General features: G+C 55.9%; 2 protein-coding genes across 6 annotated transcripts; one reads left to right on the top strand and one right to left on the bottom strand.

The window, feature by feature from the left end:
- Positions 1 to 4564: 4564 nt before the first annotated feature.
- PABPN1L (poly(A) binding protein nuclear 1 like, cytoplasmic) lies at positions 4565 to 11624 on the top strand. Of its 4 annotated transcripts, none has more exons than XM_026092079.1 (7): positions 4565 to 5219; positions 5780 to 5888; positions 6395 to 6459; positions 7194 to 7300; positions 8483 to 8570; positions 8665 to 8810; positions 11016 to 11624. In XM_026092079.1, the coding sequence occupies exons 1-7, from the start codon at positions 5130 to 5132 to the stop codon at positions 11026 to 11028; spliced, it is 618 nt and encodes a 205-aa protein (XP_025947864.1). In that variant the 5' UTR covers positions 4565 to 5129; the 3' UTR covers positions 11029 to 11624. The 4 variants fall into 4 exon arrangements, with proteins under 4 accessions (XP_025947864.1, XP_025947862.1, XP_025947861.1 ...); XM_026092077.1 differs by having other exon boundaries at positions 8652 to 8810; XM_026092076.1 differs by lacking the exon at positions 11016 to 11624 and adding an exon at positions 9674 to 9798.
- Positions 11625 to 13082: 1458 nt separating this feature from the next.
- On the bottom strand, positions 13083 to 16572 carry TRAPPC2L (trafficking protein particle complex 2 like). 2 transcript variants are annotated; one of them, XM_026092080.1, is made up of 5 exons: positions 16513 to 16572; positions 15659 to 15831; positions 14175 to 14262; positions 13978 to 14057; positions 13083 to 13268 (listed from the first exon to the last, which is right to left on the bottom strand). In XM_026092080.1, the coding sequence occupies exons 1-5, from the start codon at positions 16543 to 16545 to the stop codon at positions 13223 to 13225; spliced, it is 420 nt and encodes a 139-aa protein (XP_025947865.1). In that variant the 5' UTR covers positions 16546 to 16572; the 3' UTR covers positions 13083 to 13222. The 2 variants fall into 2 exon arrangements, with proteins under 2 accessions (XP_025947865.1, XP_025947866.1); XM_026092081.1 differs by lacking the exon at positions 16513 to 16572 and adding an exon at positions 15960 to 16105.
- Positions 16573 to 16615: the final 43 nt, after the last annotated feature.

The raw sequence follows: 16615 nt of genomic DNA, 5'->3' as shown, positions 1-16615 counted from the left end.
ACCGCGGCGGCGGCGGGGATGAGTGCACCCGGCCCCGCTCCGGCTGGGATGCAGCCGCCGGCGCCCCACTACCTCGCCCCGCCATCCCGGCTGCTGCCGCCGCGCCGCGCCGGGGAAAAGGAGCTGCAACGGCGCCTTCCGCGTCCCCCCTTCCCGGCGGCGGTCGGGGCTCCTGCCGCCCGCCCTGGCTCTCGTGTCCGGCGGCTCGCCAGACGGTTTCTCCGGCCCTGCGATGAACCTGGTCGCTGTTCGGTTGCTTTTGAATTCTGGGTTTTCTTTTCTTTTTTTCCACTCCCCGCGTCAGATTTTTTGCAACGATTCCTAGGAGGAAAGAAAAGGAAAGAAACCAACAAGTGCTTCCTCGTGGAGGAGGAAGGAAAAGACGATGTAGATTATTTTGTATTTCTTGCGTCATTGTATAAAGCGCAGAGGACGGGAGTGCAATACGGAAAGTCCCACGGCTCCGAGAGGAGGGAAGCCAGAGTGCGCCCGGCACGGCCAGGGTGGAAATGCTGTACGTTAATGTGAATGTAAATAGTGTTTGCAGAGGTCCAAAAATGATAATAATAATAATAATAATGATAGTGATAATAATAAGAGACATTTGCCAAATAAAAGATGATGAGAAACCACTGGAGGATGTGACGTTTAGGAGCTAGGTTTAACCGAAAAGAAGCAGAATTCATGTGCTCGTTTAGGAGCTTTAGTTTCCGGATTTGCAAAAACCATCCTGTGTGTTTTCTTTAGAGAAGAAAGAAGGGTTTGGGGTCCATTTGGTTGCTTTGCCAGGCGCGAGTCACCAAGAGGCCTGGCCGCGGGCGCTGCGTTCGAGCCTCCCTCCTGGTGTGCCCCTCTCCCGCGGGGCCGTGCCGAGCCAGGCTGTTGCACCGTGCCGTGCTGCACCGTGCAATGCCGTGCCGTGTTGCACCATGCCATGCTGCACCGTGCCATGCTGTGTTGCACCATGCCGTGCCGTGCTGTGTTGCACCGTGCCGTGCTGCACCATGCTGTGCCGTGCTGTGTTGCACCACGCCATGCTGCACCGTGCCGTGCTGTGCTGCGCCGTGCCGTGCTGCACCGTGCCATGCTGCACTGTGCCGTGCCGTGCTGCACCGTGCCGTGCTGTGTTGCACTGTGCCGTGCCGTGCTGTGCTGCACCGTGCCATGCTGCACCGTGCTGTGGTGTGCTGCACCATGCCGTGCCGTGTTGCACCGTGCCATGCTGCACTGTGCCGTGCCATGCTGCACCGTGCCATGCCGTGTTGCACCGTGCCATGCTGCACTGTGCCGTGCCATGCTGCACCGTGCCGTGCCGTGTTGCACCGTGCCATGCTGCACTGTGCCGTGCCTGGGGCTCAGTGCATGTTGCAGCAGGGCCCGGTACACGGGGCACCTCCGAGGCGGTGGTATTGACGCGGTGCCCCTGCCCCGAGCCCTGCTGCTGGAGCTCGGGGCGGCCGGCAGGGGCCGGAGCCGGGCGCTGCTCCGGCCGGCGGTGCGGTGGCCCCGGCTCTGGCTCAGGTCAGGAGCAGGCAGCGTTTGCCTGCGGGTCGTTTGGCTGTTCGGGATGGAGCGGCGGCGTGAGGGCCCCCGGGCATCCCCCTCGCTGCGGCGGGAGGCCGGAGGGGTCCCAGGCGTCCCYGCGCCTTGTATCTCCCCGGCGCGGGTGCCATGCTTCCCACGCCGCGGGAACCGCCAGCTCTGCAGCCCGGCCTGGCAGCAGCCTGCCACGTGCCGTGGGGCTGAGGCCGGGTGCAAAACCATGTCAGCCACGTCGCTCCCGTGCCGGTGCCCCTGGGAGGGCCCGGGGAGCTGCGCGGCGACCTGGCGGCTCCCGGCCCCTCTGGGCGCCAGTGACAAACACCCTCGCCAAAGGGTCCGGCTGCACCCCGAGGTCTCGGGGCAGAGCCGTGTACACCCCAAGACCTCGGGGCAGGGTTGCATGCACCCCGAGACTTGGTCCGTCCCAGGGCATGGCTGCATGCACCCCAGGACGTTGGGGCAGGGTTGCATGCACCCCGAGACTTGGTCCGTCCCAGGGCATGGCTGCATGCACCCCAAAACCTCAGGGCAGGGCTGTGTGCACCCCAAGACCTGGGGGCAGGGTTGCATGCACCCCAGGACCTCATCCATCCTCAGGGCAGGGCCACGTGCACCCCAAAACCTCGGGGCAGGGCTGCGTGCACCCAAGACCTTGGCCATCCCCAGGGCAGGTTTCTGGGCAGCTCCGGGCGGGCGCCGGGAGCCCGGGGCAGGCGGCGCAGGGCGAAAGCGGTCGGTGCGGCTGGAGCCACCGCTGGGGCTCGTCTCCGGCTTGCGACGGGCGCAGCCGGTGGCACGGGGCGCACGGCTCCCCTTCACCCTGCTCCGCGTCCCCGTCCCGCCGGGGCTGGGAGCGGAGCCGGGGGCCCCCCCTCGAGCTTTATTTATGGTGTGGCATATGTAATATTGTCTATTTTTCTTAACGTTTCCTGAGAAGAGGTAATATATAAGAGTACTGCAGACGCAGCTGCTGCGGGGCCGCCTGCTCCTCCGGTGTCTGTTCCTTTTCCTCCCCTCGCGGCCAAGCGTGTCCGTCGGCCGGCGCGCGCCGCCCCGCTCCGCTCCGCTCCGGGCCCTGCCTCTCTACCTCCGCCTCGCCGGGAAACCGCAGACGAGAGCGTTTACGCAGAGATTCCGCTCTTGTTTCGCTTCCTTTCTGTTTTGCTTTTTCTTTTTTTCTTTTTTTCTTTTTTTTAATAATAACAATAAAACTACCCTAAAGAACCTTGCATTGAAACCAAAAGCTGCGGGAGGGAGGGGACGGGCGATGTGGCGCTAGCAGACGGCCAAAACCAGACAGACAGCTTTAAAGTGTAATTTTTCCCAAAAAAAGTGTGATGAGGGGAGGACAGCAGCTGCGGCGTAGCAGCAGGAGCGGGCTCGGCGGGTCGGTGGCGGGCCGGGCGCGGGGACGGCGGGGTGCGGGGATGGCGGGGCGCCCGCCGCGGGAGCTGCCCCTCGCCGTTGGCTTTGGGGCATCCGGGAGGTGGCAGCGGCGGTGCCAGGCTGGAGGAGGTGGCTGGAGAAGGGTGGCTCTCAGCCGGCCCTTTCCTCGCATTCCCAAACCGAATCCCAGCTGAAACCAAAGTGCCCCGGGCAGGGGCGTGCTGGCGAGGCCGGGCTCCCGCGGAGCCGTCCTCCCCCTGCCCCGAGCCTGGCCAGGGCTGCGCTCCGTCTCGGCCGGGGCCCCCGTGCCCGTGCCGCCCTCCGCGCTCCTCTCCTCGCCCTCCTCCGCCTCGCCACCGCCGTGGCATCCCCGGAGCAGGCGCTGGGGCGCCCGCCCTTCTCCTCCGGGATCTTGCCCGCTTCCCAGCTCCCCGGAGCGCATCCCRGGCTCCGTGCATGGCCGCCCAAGGGCACCCGGCCAGCCCTGCGTGGGAGCCCTGCCCACGGCGCCCGTGGGCATCGGCCGGGGATGCTGGGGCCGGCGGGATCCGCTGGGGCGCTGGGAGCCGGAGCGCCCCGGAAGGTGGAAGCGGCGGCGCCCTGCCCTGCCGTGCGGGTCCCCGTGGCCAGCCTAGAGAGGTGACGTGATAGGACTTTCCTTCGGCATGCTGTCCCCCCCCTTGCTGTTCCCTGCTTTCTCTAAGTGTACTGTATGTTTGACCTGTGAAAGATGTAAACTTTATGATTCAGGTTATGTCTGTTCTTAACTCTGTATCTGTGTAATAAAGACAATTTAATAACAACCAGAGGGCTCCGCAGCCTCCACTTGTACTGGGCCCCCTCGCTCCCTGGGCCCCCCACCCCGCTGGGGTGTCCATATGCCCTGGGGTCAGTGGGTCCCCCCGCGCCTGGCCCTGGGAAGGGGTGTCCACGGCGGGTGATGCTGGGGGCTGCGTTCGGTTCGTCCCAGGGGTCCCTGGTCCTGCAATCTGTTTGCAAAGGGATTTCTCCTCCCTGAGATGTTGCACCCCCCCCCCCGGGGTATCCTGCTGCTCAGGGGTGTCCACAGTGCCTGGGGCAGCGGTGGGGAGGGCTGGGGCGGCAGGATACAGTCCCCGGGAGCGGGCTGCAGCCCACCAGCACCGCTGCAGTTCCTCACTCAGAGAAACAGCAGCGATGTCCCCCCAGGCCCGGCCAGCACCAGTGGTGACCGGGCCAGCGGTCCCCAGGCCCGCAGGGGCCGTGTTCGCCCCTGCTTTGCCCAGGCGCATGCTGGTGTCCATGGCCGGGGCGTCGCGGGGGCTCGAACCCGCGACCCCGGGGCCACGGCCGGGAGGGGCAGCGGCGCCCCCGTCCCCTGCCCTGCCGCCACGGGGCGGGGCCTCGCGGCGCGCCCTGCGCTGATTGGCTGYTGATGTATGATAAGTGGCGCGCCGGCGGGAGAGGCGCACGTGGCGGCGGGGGATCCGCACGTGGCGCCGCCTCGCTGCTCCCGCTGGCTCCGCGGAAGCATGTTCGGGGCCCGGGCGAGGTAGGGCCGGGGTCTGGTTCGGTGGGCTCGGCAGGGGGTACCGGTGGTGACCAAGGCAGGTCCTGGCAGGGGGGGTGCCAGACTGGACCTGGCTCAGTGGAAGGCACTGGGATTCCAGTGTCAGCTTCCCTCTCAGGGGCAGGAGAGTTTGTCCCTCTGTGAGCCCGGAGCAGGAGCYGAAGCCTGGAAGGGGGTGGGTCTGCCTTTCACTGGGTGAGGCAGGACTCCCTGCTGCTTCCTCCATACAGCCTGGGAGCTCTCCTGCTGGGGCAGGTTCTGCCTCCTCTTCCTTTTCCTTGACCTCAGTGAGGTTAYAGTGCTTGGGCCTGGCTTCCCAGCCCCTTCTGTAGCCTCCCATACTGGGAAGTGGCTCAGTATGTGTGATCCAGAGAGCCTTCCTTAGGTCAGGGTCCTGCAGTCCTGGAGTCTTGCTGCAAGCCTGCCTGCARCCCTGAGAGTGAACTGCTTTGGGGGCAGCTGTTCTTCCTTCTGGAGGAAGTGCCCTTAAAGCCTTTGYCTGGCTGGTATTCTACTTCAGGCTCTTCATTAAATTGCTCTTTGCTTATTGCTGCTGTTCCTACTCAGTCCTCTCTTCCTGGACACTTCTGGGATCTGGTGGCAGGACGCACCATCCCTGGCAGCAGTGGAGGAGTCCTGGGATGTGACAGAGATGGCTGCTCTGCAGAAGGCTGCAGAGGAAGACTTGGACCTGAGCCACCTGGAGGGGGACAGTGCAGAAGAGCTGGGTGTGCAGGACCCAGTGAGTGTTTGGCTAAATGTGAAATCAGTTTTCCCTGTTTCTCTAAGAAAATGGAAGACTTTCTACCCCTCTGTTCAATCACTCCCCAAAGTTAAGAATAAGAGTTATCTTGGGCCCCCATTTTGCTAAAATCCCTAAGCTGAGAAGCTGAAATTGAATTGTCACTCTCCTGCTGCTGAGCTTCCCCACTGAGCTGTTTGTCTGCCTGAGCTTAAGTAAATGGCTYCTGTTCATCACCAGTTCAAATCTCCGGTTGCATCTGGCAGTTCCAGTGCTGCTGGGGCACCTCTGCTCCAGCAAATGCTGCTCCACAGGTAAACACMAGAAAGGAAGTGTTTTTTTCATTTTTCTCTCTAGTGGAGCTAGGAGCTGAACTCCCCTTTCATGAGGCAGRCTGTTGTCCCCAGCACGCAGCCCACCCTTGTCCCCCAGCCTGGGTGCGCACTGCTGGTGAAGATGCACGCTGTGCAGTGCTGTAGCGTTGCAGTCCGGGGTGGGGAGTGGGGTGAAGGTGTCCCTGCTTCATGTGCTGCTCRCACAAGTCTTGGTTTACATTTCAGGAGTTGGAGGCCATCAAAGCCAGAGTGCGGGAGATGGAGAAAGAGGATGAGAGGCTGAAGGAGTTGCAGCTGGAAGCTGAGAGCCGCTTCATCATGAGCTCAGAGGCAGGTATGGGCTGTCTGTGGGTGCTGCTGTCCCCACCAGGGACACCTTGGGGCCACAGGGTGTCCATCAGAACTGGAGCATGCAACTCTGCCTCTCTTGGCAGTCCCTGCTGTCCTGTCAGCTGTGGACTGGATGCCTAAGAAGGGTCAGGGACGGGCTCCTGGGCAGGACATGGTGCTGATGCAGGTTATATCCATTCTTGCCTCCCACCTTTGTGAGCCAAAATTCAGTAAATTAATGAGTTTGGCAGCATCAGTTGCCCTGTGTCATTTTTTTATAGTGAGAGATGAGCCAAGGGGATGGAGGATGAGGCTGATGTCATTTGGGAATGCCCAAAGCTGAACAGAAGCCTGGTCATGGGGAGGTTGCAGTGCATCAGGACCGAGAGAGCGGGGAGCTGCTTGGTGGAGGCTGTGCCGCGAGCAGGGCTGCGCAGGCAGCTGGGCTCCCTCTGCGAGAGGGCTCCTGCATCTCCAGCCAGTGCTTCAGGGCAGCCCTTGTCTCTGCAGGTCTGTTCCCAAAGACAACAGAGGAGAAAATGGAGGTTGACCAGCGATCCATCTATGTGGGCAATGTAAGTGGGAAGCTACATGTGCTGTTCTGAGTCCCTGGAGCAGTGCCCACCAGCAGCTCTTTGCCCAAGTGGATGTTTGCCTGGGCTGCCTGGTCCCATTCAGAGTGCTTTGCTTCTCCCCAGCCCAGACTGGGAATGTGGTTTGAGTCTTAACTTCTGCCCCAGTCCTCAGCCACTTGCAGATAATCTGTTGTAAGCGTCAGCTACCCAAAATACCCCCCTGGAAGGCTGTGTGGGGGTGTCTCCTGGACTTGGGTTTCCAGGCCAGGTGATTTGGGTGATGGCCCTGCTTCCCTGGGTTGCAAACCTGTGTTGTGCTGACATCCTGGGGGGCATAAGCAATGCAGAGCCTCAGTGACTCTCAGCCTTGGAAGAGTCCCCTCGGGGTGAGTCCCTGTTGACTTTAGCTTGCTCATGAGCCTCAGGAGACAGCAAGGCTTGGGGCTGCGAGGTGCATTAGCTAAGGGTTAGCTGGGCCCTGGCCTTGGCCATCTGGGTGGTGCCTCTTTCCTTGCAGGCAGAGGTGTCACTTGGCAGTGCAGATCTGGGCACAGCAGTGACACGAGTGTGCTGGTGAGGATTTCCCTGCTGTCAGGGGAAAGGGATGGCTCGTTCACAGACAGCGTGGCTTTGGGACTCCCCTTGCCCTGGAGAGCTGAGCCGGGGAGGCTGGCCCAGCCTGGGGCTGGCGGAGGCTCTTGGCGGTGCTTGAGGGGCCAGGACTGTTGTTGCAGGTGGACTACGGTGGGACCGCGGAGGAGCTGGAGTCTCACTTCAACAGCTGTGGGCAGATCAACCGGGTGACCATCCTCTGYGACAAGTTCTCGGGACACCCCAAGGGGTCAGTGCTGTGCACGGGGCCTGGGGTTGGGGTGGGCTGCGGGTGGCTGAGGGCACTGCCCTGGGTCAGACCCTGCACCCCTCGGCTTTGGGAACAGGCATGTGTCCTGCCTCGCTCTGGGCTGTGGTTTGAGGTCGTGGCTCTCAACCCGGCTGCTCTGCAAACAGCACTGCTGGCTCAGGGGGGGAGGCTTCCTCCGAAGCTGCCAGCTCCAGGGCTGCAGCCCTCCGGCYGAGACATGGCTGAGGCTCGGTTGGAAACCTCTGGTGTGGAGAAGGGGTTTGTGCTCCAAATTCTGCAGTGGGTTAGTGGGGTCAGTGCAAGCCCTGGCTTAGGGGCTTTCAAACCGAGAGCTCCTTGTAGCTTGACATCAGCCCTATGCAATGTTGCAAGTCCTACAGAAATAGAGCTGCTATTCTGAGTTCCTAGAAAGCAGCACATCATGGCCTGCAGCTGTGTGCGGAGAAGGCAGGAATTTGTGCTGTCTGCACCCGAGTCCCTGAGGATACTGGGGGCCTGGTGTGCTCTAGGAGAGATGATGTTGTCCCCTGCCCCTCAACCCAGAGGCAGATCCCAGCTAAAAGCTAGTGTGGTGATTCATTCAGGTGTGGTGTGGAGGGGAAGAGCTCGACTTGCTTCCAGGCCATGTAAAAAGGCGCTCTGGAGCGTGTTAACCCGYGACCCCCGCGCTCGGGGCGGAAGGGAGCTCTCCACGCCGCTGCAGCTGGCGTTCTGCGCGCTCCCCCCCCACCGCGGCCCTAAACCCAGAGTGCTGCCTGCATCCAAACCGCTGCTCTTCTGTAAGCACGGGGCTGATCCTGCGTGCTCCGGCTGCTCTTTCCCCCTCCTCTGCCGTTTCCCTGTGTGCTGTTTGCTGAGGTGCTCAGCACTGCTCCATGGCAATGAGTGGTCCGGGACCGTGAGCAGGCTCTGGTCCCACCGGAGCGGCTTTGCTGGTGGGGRTCCCTCTGAGCCATCTCCTGTGCCTGCTGCAAGCTGGACTTGCTGCCTTGCAGGAGGCTTGTGGCCTCTCCGGACATGCAGGTGGATGGGGAGAGCTGGGGACAGGCTTGGTGGCGGTCACTCTGCCAGGGGCCCAACCGCCCCATGGAGGGAGAGGACCTGCCGGGCGGCTCGGCAGCGGGGTGTCCCCGCGCAGCGCTCACCCCTCTCCCCTTGCAGGTACGCGTACATCGAGTTCGAGGAGAAGAGCTCTGTGAAGGCGGCAGTGGCGCTGGACGAGAGCATGTTCAGAGGCCGCGTCATCAAGGTAGGAGCTGGATGAGGCCCCGGGACGGTTCCTTGATCTCTCCCAGCCCCGGGGCCGGCAGCGATGGTGCGGCTGAACCAGCTCTGCCTTCCAGGTGCTGCCCAAGAGAACCAACATGCCGGGCATCAGCAGCACCGACCGCGGGGGCTACCGGGGCCGCTTCCACGCCCGGGGAGGGCTCTCCCAGCGGGGGAGCTATTTCGGAGGGCAGCGCTCACGGGTGCGAGGGAGGACGTACAGGTGAGCGGACCCAGGGTGAGGAGTCTCCCTGCACGTTTTGGCCGAGCGGGCGCGAGCGGGGCATCCCCAGGATGCCGGGGGTAGAGAGCTGCCCTGGCTTGTGCCGTGCAGGGCTCCGCAGCCTCCCGCCCCGGTGCGGGGAGGAGGGAGAAGGGCCCTGGCAGCAATCTCCTCCTGGAGGCCTGTGCTAGAAATGTCTCCGGCTGTCTTGTGCTGTTAGCATCACCTGCCGTGGGAGCCTGGTGGCTGGGTCCAGCTGGGTTCGCGGGCATGTGGGCAGCGGAGATTGGAAAGGACAGAAGTGAGCAGCCAGTGACGGTGCGGCAGATGGGCGCCCAGGGCGCGTGGCACCTGCGCTGCTGCCCCGCCGTCCCTCATGTCCCCAGATGGGCCTGGAGCCGTTCTCCAGCGCATCTCCGTTGCTCGTGTCATTTGCRAGCTCGCTGCAGATTAGCCTCACTGGTGCCCTGGCCTCTTGGGGGCTGCGGGAGGAGGTTCGGGGGCAGCAGAAACACCTGAGAACTTGCTGCTGCCCTGCTGTCCCTGCCCTGCGGGGAGAGGGAGGATGGTAGATGGGGATCGTGCTCCCAGCCCTACTGGTGGTTGGGGTCCCGGAGCCTTTCCCTGCAATCGTGCAGCTCTGCTCCCYGCTCCCTCTGCCCTGGAAATGTGCCTGGATGCGCTCCAGGCTCCCGCGATCCCGTGGGGGTGCACAGACAAGGCAGGATTTGGTCTGGGTTAGCTGGGGCAGAAGGGGGGAGCTCTGCTCTCAGAGGAGCTGTGCTTTTTGGCAGCACTGGACTGCTGCCGTATTGGGCTGAGATTCGCTCCTGTGCTTTAGGACACTTTTTGTTCCTGTCTAGGGGTCGGGCAAGACTGTTGCCTTGGTATTTTCCATACTAAAAGGAGGACTGGACCACCCTAGTGGTGCCAACAGGACTGARATGAAGAGATGGGATTGGAGAGATTTAAAAAAAAAAAACTGCCCAAGACAAAAAAAGATTAATTTTAAAACACCATCTGCCTGGCTGTGAGGATTACTCATGAGGCAATCATGTGCTGTGCAGCTGGAGTGCCGAGCTGTTAAAGGGAAGACGATCTGTTCTACCTGCGCTTCAGCCAGATCCCTGGCAGCCTCCTGGGAAGGGGGCACCTTAGGCTTGCTTAGGAGATTGCATTTTTTTTTTTATTGAAAGCAGGCTCATTCCTGCCAGAGAGAGCACCCAGATCCTGGGAAGGGAAGAGCTTTCCCAGCCCATCAGTTTGATCCCCCTCCCACAGAGAAGGGCCGTGTCTGAGGGTTTGGCCTTTAGGTGTCAGAAATGCCCTCCGCCCTGCGGCGCAGCGAGGGAGGTCCAGCTGGCCCTGTCCTGCTGCTCGGGCTGCAAAGCACCCTCCGCTCTGCTCTCTGGGACCTGCTCTGCCAGCTAGTTCTGCAGGATCTGGATGCTGACTTCTCGTGCCCATAGGAAGATCCTAAAGACCTTTCCAAAGACTGTTTTCTTCCCCCAATGTGACAGAGAAGGTCTGGGGATGCAGCTGTAGGTCTGGCTGCTGGTGAGCTTTCCCTTAATGGCAAAGGCTTCCTCAGTGTTGTGCATTTCTGACCTTACTCTTGGAAAGAGGATTGAGTGAGACACTTCTGGGTCTATTTTTTAGCTTGCTGCTGTTGCTCCATATCTAAGATCTCATGGAGGGGGAAAAAGCATCCCTTGTTGCTTCTCTGCAAGCATCTATCTGTCTGCTGTGGTTACCCAAGACCTGGTTGTCAGCAACCCCTTCCCCCCCACACTTCTATTCAGAAGCAAAGTTACTGGGATCAAGGGGTGCAGTTAACATGTCTCGCTTCATTTCTAGCAGTAGCAGCATTTCAAAGTAGCCTCCACTGTGGTGAGTTTGGCTCTGATCTTCCTCTTTACTCCTGCCACCATTCCTGGTTTGGATCCYTGTTTAGGGATCAGTGTAACCTCAGCTGAACTAGTGGGTTGGGATAAAGCACACAGGAGGAGTCTGATAGTAGGGAACTTGTGCTGCCTGGCACCTGCCCTTGCTGCTGAGCCTGTCTTTATGAGCTCAAACTGCTCATTTTTAAAGGAAAATTTTGTGTTAAAAGAGGTGGGCTGGGAAAACCAGCAAACAATGTTATTGTGTTAAGTTCTGCATTAAAATAAATTTTATTGTGTAATTCTCACCCTAATCTTTCAGGATCCTTGTCTAGGATTCCTCTAACCCAGATGCAACAGATGCAACTACTGACTCCTAAAGCAGCTTTTCACAGCTCAAGGGACACTGCCAGACTAAAACTCCTGCTGACTTTTTTTTTCCTTAGTACCTTGGGGTTTTTTAAAGCTTGGTGCCTTAACTCTTCATGTGTTGATTTTGCACTTTCTGCAGCATGGACCATGCTGGTGAAGCTGGCCTTGCTTTCTTGATCCAAGCTACCTCTAGGCTCAAACTGTAAAATTGGCTTTTTGTAGGACTTTAAACTTCCCATTAATAGGCTTTGTAAATTCTTGAAACTTAATTTTTTAACAAACTATTTTTGAGTGTCTGGACTGCCCTGTAATGACTTGTGGAAGAGGAAATGCTGAACTCCAGTCTCCGCAAGTGAAAAGAGTGAACACTTTTATATGGAAATGTTTCAGAATAGCAATGTACAGCTGTGCCTTGTTTAGATGGTGGGAGAGGCTCAAATGCTTTAATCTCCCATTATTTGACAGGTTGTTGTTGAGTAAATGTATTTAAGTTCTGTTTGAAAAGGTATTGTAAATGTCACTTATTTTTAAAATAAATGATCCTGCTGTGTGAACTTCATCTACAGTGAGACCACACCGGCTGTGAGCTGACACGGCACTGACCTGGCTTTCTCCAGGATTCTTGTATCCTTTAGAGCTATGTAGCTTTTTAAAGTGTTTTGTGTGTGTTTTAACTGATTAGCTGCTGGAAGCATAGACTGCTGCCTCATAGTGATGGAGTGTGCTAGGTTGCCCTTCCTTCTCACCAAGAGTGCATGCAGTGAGCTGTTCTGAGGAGTTGCTTCAGCTTAAAAATCTGGCAGGTGTTTGGGCAGCTGCCTAAGCACCTCAGGTGACAGGAGCAAGGCAGTGTGGGGCAGGAAAGAGCACATGGAGCAGGAGGTGTGTGCGAAGCACTGAGGAGCTGCTAGCACCTGTGGCCTGCATTATCTCTGAACTTGGCTGTAGTTGCATGGCCTCCTGTAGTATTAGTGTACTGCACAAGTGACTAAGAAGCTGGGATGTGTATATGCTTTTCCTGTCTGCTTTGTATTTTTTGTACAAATACCTGCTATTGATTTGGTGGTCTTCAGTTAGAACAGCAGGGAGCTGCAGTGAGAGGAGATGCTAAGAGATTAGTTTGGGATGAGTCAGGCAGCTGTGCGATCCTGATGTCTTAATCTCCTGGCATGGACTTATCCCAACAGCACTACCTGTGCTCCCTGACCTGGCCTAGAAATACTGCTAAAAAAGAGCACCTCATTCAGATAGCCCATTGCAAAGTGATAAGGGGAAATACTGTCAAATGTGAGTCACCCAAAAAAATCTTGCCCAGGAAGGCAAGATCAGTGTGGGACTTATCTTCAAGGTAGTACTTAGAGACCAGCTGTTTGCTCTGTCTGCCAGGGCAGAGCTCTGAGTACAGGAACAGGGGCTGGTTGTAAAGAAATCTGGAGCCTTTGCCTGACCTATGCACTGTTCCCTCTTTCTAAGAACTACTGGACTAAGTACACAGATCTGAGTGGTCCTGGCTAAGGAAAAATGGCACAAAGACCAAATATGTTTGAAGTAAGCACTGCTCATAACATTCCTATCAGAATGAACTGTCTGGAGCAGCAGCTAAGGGGGTTGGCAAGCAGCAGTATGACTACTTGTTGCTGATGTGCACCTACATTAGAAGAACTGCTCTGAAGCACCAGTGTTTGAGGAACAGTTGTTGCTATCTGTGCCTTTCAGCTGACTGAAATCTAGGTTGATCCCAATAATAATCTCTTAGCTATCTCTTGTGCAGCTGTCCTTGCTCTAATCATAAGCACAGCAGGGACTGCTGTTATACAAAGCCCAATTTCTAGAGAAACATCTGAGGGTTGCATAGGAGCACAGCTGCATGCATTTCTGTAGGGAACAAACCTCCTATCTGATGTGGCTGGCCTTTATTAAGGAAGAGCTGGCTCTTACACATTACCTGAAGGCAAAACCAAAGCTGAACAGTGACTTCTGTGCTATGCTCGGGTTTGCTAGAGTAGAAATGCATGCAGACCTTGCAAGCATCAAGTTTATTTTACACAGAAGAAATTTAATATATTACACAGAAGGAAGACAATATATACATCACTTTGTAGGCATGCTCCTGTACACAGGGTATGTTCTYGCATTCAGAAGAGAATGGGCAGAGTCTTAGCACACCTGCATCATCATGGATGTCACCATATTATCAAAAGCCCTAGAGAAAGAAAGGAAGGAAAAACAATATTAAAGGAAGCATGCAGTTCTGCACACCACATCTCCTCTACAATATCAAAAATGCCTGTTACTGGCTAACAAGCTGGCTTTCCCAGGGCTGATTGTGTGGTTTCACTCTTTATCTATAACATGTTCCATAAGTAAACAATGACTCTTGTATTAAGCTGAAATAAGCACAGGTCTTAATGTGACYTCAGCAAAGTGTAAAAGAAGTTGTTCTTGCCTAGGCAGTAGAAACTCTCAACATTACAAAAACTCACTATGGGATTCCAGATGAGAAACGGGGGGCAGCAGTCCTCAAACATCAGGATTTATGCATGTTGAAGGGCCCATCAGTTCTTACTCAAAGATAAACTTGGGAGAACTGCTGCTGCTTACCATTTAACCAGGTCTATTTACCTATGTTGCAGTAAAACAGGTAATTATCTCTTATTTTCCTGAGTCAATGTTTCTAATTCCAGTTCTGAGGCGAGAGAGAGAGTTCAGTGTAGCTTCTAATGAGAATAGCAGAGAGTTTTCTGTTATGCAGTAATGGCCCAAAGAGAACAGAGCTTTTAAGAAGTTACAGCACCCTCATCTGCACTGGTCAACCCCTGGGGTTACATTCTTGGTCCTATTACATCATAAGTGCCCTGCAAGTCCCCAAAAAGTAACAAAGCTCAGAAAGAYTGTGTGGTCAGCCTACTTACCTGGAATGGATACGGTCCCCAGGGTTATAAAAAGGGTTACACATTATGTCTGTATATGAATTATGCAGCTTTCGGAACATCTGAAAAGGGATTGTAGTTWAATTAAAAAACTTTTTTGGCTTCTCAGCATTTTGTGAATAAGTGGAAGTAGCAAAAATACTGATGTGGCTAGTTGCATTCTGATTTCCTGCACTTACACTGCGGATCTCATTGTCTCGAAGTGCTGTGTTTGAAGAATCCACCACCATAACAAACTTCACCTTGGAATTTGTCACGTAGCCGTATCTGCACAGCTGTTAAGGAGTTTGCTTCTGACACGCTAGAGACTGAAGACCCAGAGATCATCTAAAACCAGCCAGTGTGATCTGGAACTTCAAAAATTAACAGCCAGTTTACAAAAACCCAGAAATCAGGTCTGTTACAGCAGACATCTTCCATCCATGGGATTCAATGAGACACAAAAAGCCAAAGAAAGTTTAAATGATCAACTTTGTGACTTAAAAACACTGGAACAGCTGTGGCCCTGGACTACTTATTTTAGAGAAGCTGGGCTAGATGCATGGGATTTAGACACCTACAGAGCTGACCCACAGATGCCTTCATACTCCTGCTACTTTCACTAGGGTTACTAGAAGAGTCTAAGCTCTGTCCTAGTCACAGTCAGTTTTAACTAAGCAGAGCATAAAGAATCCAGTTTATGAAATGTGAARTCTAGATGAACCAGGCATTGCACTTCCTTGCATGCCAAAACAACACACAGGTTGAAGGTAAATTTTTTCACCACTAGCTGGGCAATGAAGCAGTTGCTAAATAAGGTGACGAACCTGAACCTCTACATGACAAAGTGGTCAGTGAATGAGTCTGTCTATTTTGTGCTGATGTTTTTAATGTGGCACCAAATAAGAAGACAGATTCTCCCTGTTGAGGCCTTTGCAGTAAAGACCATATAAATACACGCTTGCATGGCCCAGGCATAGACTTGTTGAATGTCAGATGTCAATATCTGCCTAAGGACAGTTATGCTAGGTAAAAAAAGGTCACCACCTGAAGCCAAGGCTTTAAAATAAAGCAAAGTAAGTTCAAGCAATACAGGCAAAAGATACCAAGCTTTTTAAAACAGCATAGTTCCACTGACTCCAGTGCAACACCAGTTCAATTGACATAAATCGGTCAAGACTAATAGTAATTTATATAATTTTTATCTTAGTTTACATAAACCATAAAGAGGCACAATATTTTGTTTCACACTTATTCTYTTCTTTTTCTGTGGCTTTCGCAACTATAGCATGTTAGCTGAAACCAACTGTTTTCATTGAACTTTTCATAATAGCTGAAGTATCTCCCTTGGTCTCAGCCTTTTCTCACAAGTTTGTTTTTAAACACATTCTCTCTCTCTCTGAGGCTGCTACAGCCAACTGTGCAGGCCACTGAGCTAGGAAACGAACACAGCTGATGCCACTTGTCTGTTAAAGACAAAAAGGTTGTTTTGGCACCCTTYGTTACCTTTGATATCACTGTTGCAATGTTAAATAACACACTGATACATGCTAGAAGGGGAGCCCTGGTGAACATAAAAGCCTAGTCCTTCAATTCCTTAGTTTAAGAACTGCATTAGAAGTTGGAGAGAAGAAAGAAGGCAAGACTACAAGGGGAGTGAGCCACTCAGGCGCTGGAAAGATACACTTTGTAGTCTTCTGTTGGGTAGAGGAGCCCCAGGTACAGCTCCCTCTGATCTACAAGAGCCTTGCCCATCGCAGAGATCTTCTCATCCACAACGTCAAGGGAAGTGTGCACGGTGTAGTGGAACTTCAGCTCATTTTCRGTTGGAATGCTTCGGATGTACAAGGGATAGTTCTGTAGAGGACAACAACTCTGTTAACCAGCACGAGCAGCTCGCTTCTGTAAGCGACGGCTAGCACCACTTCAGCGCTTTCACGCCGAGTATTGCTACYGTCAGAAGTAAGCTATTTTGAGTAAGTTACGTTCAAAGGCATCGCAGCACTTTACATCTTGCAGCATTTGAGGAACAGATCTGGCTCCGTACACCAGTGGCAACAGAACTGTTTGCACAGGCATCACACCAGGTTCAGGCCTCCTCACAGCTTGGCACGACCCCTTACCCCAGCCGGGCCCGTCCCCAGCCCGCCGGACCGTCCCAGGATTTCCGAGGAAAACCCCTCCAATGCAGCAGGTCAGCAGGATGCTGCTGTCCCTGCCTTTGCTGAACCAGCTCCCCCCATCCTGCTCCTGCCCACCTCAACCTCTGTCTCCAGCGCCTGCCCCACTCCCCCCCACCTGCCACGGCTCTGCCTCGGTCCCCTCCACCCCCACAGCCCCAGCTCTGCTCCCCTCACCCCGCTCAGGCCCCACAACCTCAACCCTGGCCCTGCCGCCCCGCTCAGGCCCCACAGCCTCAAACCTGGCCCCACTCAGGCCCCAAACCTCAGTCTTGGCCCTGCCGCCCCGTTCAGGCCCCACAACCTTGGCCCCAGCCCCACCGCCCCGTTCCGGCCCCACAGCGGCGCCCCGCCCCACCTCCTTAGCGATCACGGCGATGCACACCGCCATCTTGGCCACCGCCCCGCCCCTCTTGCCCCGCCCCTCTCCCCGCCCCCCGTGGCGTCACGTGCGCGGCGCC

Source organism: Apteryx rowi, unplaced genomic scaffold, assembly GCF_003343035.1.
Source record: "Apteryx rowi isolate R43461 unplaced genomic scaffold, aptRow1 scaffold_94, whole genome shotgun sequence".
In the NCBI taxonomy this organism is placed as follows: Eukaryota; Metazoa; Chordata; class Aves; order Apterygiformes; family Apterygidae; genus Apteryx; species Apteryx rowi.
Note: the sequence above shows the minus strand (reverse complement) of the source record. Positions and strands in the feature narration are given on the sequence as shown.